This window comes from Apodemus sylvaticus, chromosome 23, assembly GCF_947179515.1.
Source record: "Apodemus sylvaticus chromosome 23, mApoSyl1.1, whole genome shotgun sequence".
NCBI lineage: Eukaryota > Metazoa > Chordata > Mammalia > Rodentia > Muridae > Apodemus > Apodemus sylvaticus.
Window position 1 is genome coordinate 50,935,861 of NC_067494.1, and position 4,615 is coordinate 50,940,475.

Genomic DNA, 4,615 nt, shown 5'->3' on the forward strand with positions numbered 1-4,615 from the left:
CAAGAAGCCACCTGAACACCACCAGTAGGATTTTTGGTGCATTTCTCTCTATGGAGTCATGACAAATGGAGCTCAGCTAGGCAATGTAAGGTGAACCAATCCATGCATGTGTTTAGAAAAGAATCCTCTCTCACACATCTTTTCATATGCTTGATTTAGCAAGGCTTCCTTTCACCTGTGTCTGCTTCAGACAACACTCCTTCCATGTCTGTTCCAGCAAAACACCGTCTACCACAACTGACTTTCCAAAGAAACCATGACTTCCTACTTCACTTATAGCTCTAAGTATATGGGGGCTTTCTAGGCCCAGTTCATTTGACATGATTTACTAAATAACCATGTGGCTGGCTGTAGAGGAAAATGTTGGGTGTGGTCTGCTTCTGGGAAGGTACCATGTGCTGGATATGGCCTCTGAACTATCAGTCTTCTGCAATAACCAATTTGATTGCGGTTTGAAACAAGGAACAAATATTTCATCAGGTCCTTAAAACATTCATTTTAGCATACTTTTATGATTTTGTCTTACAGCACATTATTAACACACCAGCATATTTATTGGAGAATGTTATAACTTTTCGTGGAGATGAGAAAGGGTGATTCTACATTAATGTTCCCTTTGCAAGGAATGGCAGTGAACACATATCATAAAGAGCTGATTACAGTAGCCTTCTCTACTATCTGTAAAGTTATTTGCCCTTTGCCAGTTAATTTTTATCTACATGGAAAACAGAGTTTTAAGTCCTCCTGTGTCAAGCTTAAGATGAGGTTACTATAAGATAAAACCAATTAATATATCCTAACAACCTTTGAAAATCATTGAGAATAAGCAAATTATCTTTATTTTATATTACTATCACTATTCGCAGCCTGAGCTGGAGCATCAGGTCTGGGGTGGTCCACTTCCAGAAGGTCTTGACAGCAGCAGCAGCCTCCCTCCTTTCTTTGGCAGGCAGGCTTATGGGTCTGGCTCCGAAGTCTCCATTCTCCTCTGATGTCAGGTACCTTGGGTCATCAGCCAGAGAAGCAAGAGCCATTGAGAGGAAGACCGAGAAAATGTAGACCTATCTGCTGATGGGAGGGGCTTCTTGCATGTGCTGGGGTGAGGAGAGGCCAATCAGTACAAAGCTGTAAAACCCAAGGAGAACGTGAGAGGCATGGCAAAAGTATGTGGGGTGTAACAGCATCAAATCAGGAGGCACACAACATGAAGCTAAGTCATGTGGGAACAACCTTTCAGGCAGCCACATTGGCATCCAATTCACCTTTCACCTGAATGAGCTTCACTGAGGGAAATTCTGGCTCCCCATTCCCACTATATGTGTTTTTATATCACGGGAAAAACAGTAGTCAAAACTGTGGTAGATGGAAATGGACCTCCTAGTTAGATTCAGAGGATAATCTTATTCTTGGGTTACTTTGCTCTTATTTTCTCCCTGTTCTAGGAATTAAAGGACCAGCCCAACCTTAAAATCTCAAAAAGAGTCTTGTAAACAAATATGCTTTGTTCTGAAGTTTAGGGGGAACTACACTTCAGAGGTGTGCTGGTTAGATTTTTGTTAGAATGACATGAGCTACTATCACCTGGAACAGGAAAACTGCTGAAAAAATTTCCTTTGTCAGATTACCTGTGGGCAAGTTTGTGGGCCATTTTATTAATGATTGAAGTCGAGTGCCCAGGAACTTTACATAGGATCACCACTGTAGTTTGCATTGTATTTGATTTGGTAATCTCTGGGTACTGATCAGTGGGGAACATGGGGCAAAGAACCAGCTTTGATTAACAAGAGAGCAGGACATTAAAGGGAAACTTCGATGAGCCAGGACAATTGCTGCAACTCATCTTTGGCTGAGACACTTGACATGATTAAGAAGACAGAGGCATCACAGAGCTAAAATCTTCTCAAAAGCAATTCCTTGGTATATCTCAAGAGAAGTCTGTTTGAATGGTGACAAAGTCTGCTTCTCATGCTGGAAGTCAAACAAGATCATGTGTAAGAATTTCCCGGGTGGTATTGGTTTGGGCAGCCTGAAAGCTGAGGGGTCAAAGGGGAGGTAGAAAACAGCCCCAGCTTGGTGCTGTGAGAGGCCAGAAGAGTCCATTGTTGAAGGTGTAGCCTCATTACAGTGCAGCCCTGAACACACTGGAGATGCCAAGACTTCAGTGATAACCAACCATATCAATGATAGGTGTGGACTGATTCCATCTGACAGGAGAAGACAGGATGTGTGGGCTGTGGACAAAAGAAACCCAGAGGGGGTGTGGCCCAAAACCATTTGCATCTCAGAAGATCCAGAGTCCTGTGCTTGGGACACTGAGCTGAACCACAGGAACTGAGTTACACTAGTGGATTTTGGTTTTGATTTGATTTGATGGTTTTCTGGTTCTACACTTCTGGAATAAGAAAGTATTGTACTTGTGTTTAATTGTAGGAGGGTCCACATCCCACACTATCTAGATAGAACTAGATTTAAGTCACTGTACTTCAAGAACCTAATCATGAACTGTCTATATGCAAATATTAGTAAAAAAAAAAATAGATTTAGCAAATATAAAAATGTACCTGAAAGATGCCTTGTACTTCTTGTCATCTTCGGGGTGTCCTCTCTTTTTTGGGGGCACACCTTCCTCCGGCTTGTTGTGTCAGGTGACATGCAGCAGCAGCATAGAGTCCTGATGCAATTCGAAATTCGTTTCTTCCATTTGGCCCATCCCTGAGGCTGCGGGGGTCTTGGAGTAAAAGGTCTCCTTCTTTCTGACTCACTTGGGGCCTTGTCGAACTGGGAGCTAGAGGAGAAGGTGTTATCGAGGGTTTCGATTACTTCCACGACAGTGTAAGTAGCGAGGCAGATGCATGGGGCAGTCATTCTTCTTTGCTGACGACTGCCCATAGGGGGTGTCTTCTTGGGTGCAACAGGGGCATTTGTCTCCCCAGGACGTTGTCCAGTAGATGACACTCGTATTTTAAGGGAAGGTTCACTGGCCCTTCTCCTGGGAGGCAGAGGGTAAGTGCTAGGGTCTGTTGGTGAAGGGAAAGGTGTCACTCCTGGGTTAGTGGCATCTCTTTGCACATAATTGCCATCATCCTGATTTGCCAGGCTTTTCAATAAATGGTATGTAGCCCTAGTTTCGTCAAACTCCTTGTGTTTTAAAGCTTCTCTTATGTCTTGGGAATGAAAGCCAATGCTTTCCATGGCCCCCATTATATCAGGGTCTGGGAATCTGGTGTCACTGTTGTAATGGAATGTCAAAGTCTTTCCCCCTTGCTGGAGCCATGGATGGCTTACGAGTTCTTGCGCATTTGGCCTCTGCCTTGGGTTGACAGTTAGCAGGAGGCTAATCATGCTCCTAATATCGTCTGAGAGATGATCCGGTGTACGGTATTTTCCATTCATCACCTTGTTGCTCAGTTCCGACAGTGTTCCTCCTCCAAATGGCAGGAATCCGGTGGTCATATAATATAAAATGACCCCCAAGGCCCACATATCTACTTTTGTGCCATCGTAGGGTAGGCCTCGGAAGATCTCTGGAGCAATGAACTGGAAGGCTCCACACAGCCTTTCCAGTTTCTGTCCAGGTAGGAATGTGTCTCCGAGGCTGAAATCAATAAGTGTAGCCTTTCCATCCTCACCTACTATGATATTGTCAGGCTTTATGTCCCTGTGCACCACACCTTTACCATGACAGTAGCCTATGGCACTGAGCAGCTGAACAAATATGCCCCTAGCTTCATCTTCTTTCAGGCATCCAGCGTCCCGGACTCGTTTAAGTAGCTCTTCTCCTCTGGCAACTTCCATAATTAAGTAAGTTGTATGTTCTGTCTCAATTATTTGCACAAGCGAGACGATGTTTGGGTGACTGAGCATTTTCATAATGTCCGCTTCGGGCACTGTTGGGTCCGACCACCTCTCCCTCAAAAGAGCCTTGACAGCAACTGGGGCTCCTGTAAGGCGGTGGGAGCACAGCCTCACATCGGAAGTGCCACCCTGGCCCAAGGTCTTCAACACCGTGTACTGCCTGGTGAACACCTCCTCCTCGAACATGGTGACCACAGTGTCGGACTCTGATGACTCCGAGTCACTATCCGAATACATAGTTCGTAGCAGTGCTACTGCCAAAGGCAGTGAGGCCTGGGGAGAAAGGAAAGGAGATATAAAGAAACTTACAGAGACATGAGGGATGAGAGTAACAAAATCAGTGGGATCCAAAGTAAAAACAAAAGACAAAGAGAAAACCACTGAAACAAGAAGCTTTAACCTAGACCCATGATGACACAGGCAGAGGAACCCAGTCTTGATCCCTAAACCACGACTAGCTCACAATCTAGTAAAATAGACAGACAACAGCTCAGTAATGTACTGGATGCTATCTGATAAAACTGAGAAGAGAACTAGAGTATCAGAATGAACATGAATAGAAGAAAGAAATGATTGAGAAAATATTTACAAAATAACATAAAAATTGAAGACCAACACCCCAAACCAGGCCAACTAATTAAAATACCAAGGAAATCAAAGCAAAGCCAGGACCCCTCAAGTAATCAAAACAGAAAGATAAACATGTAAAACTCATTAAATTGAAGCAAAAAAGCAAAAGTCAAAAGCAAGCCAGAGAAAT

The 4,615-nt window shown here is 43.9% G+C and overlaps 1 protein-coding gene across 1 annotated transcript; it reads right to left on the minus strand.

Moving 5' to 3' along the window:
- Positions 1-867: 867 nt before the first annotated feature.
- Positions 868-4,164, minus strand: LOC127673915 (sperm motility kinase Z-like). The gene is made up of 2 exons (XM_052169698.1): positions 2,562-4,164; positions 868-1,125 (listed from the first exon to the last, which is right to left on the minus strand). The coding sequence occupies exons 1-2, from the start codon at positions 4,090-4,092 to the stop codon at positions 1,115-1,117; spliced, it is 1,542 nt and encodes a 513-aa protein (XP_052025658.1). The 5' UTR covers positions 4,093-4,164; the 3' UTR covers positions 868-1,114.
- Positions 4,165-4,615: the final 451 nt, after the last annotated feature.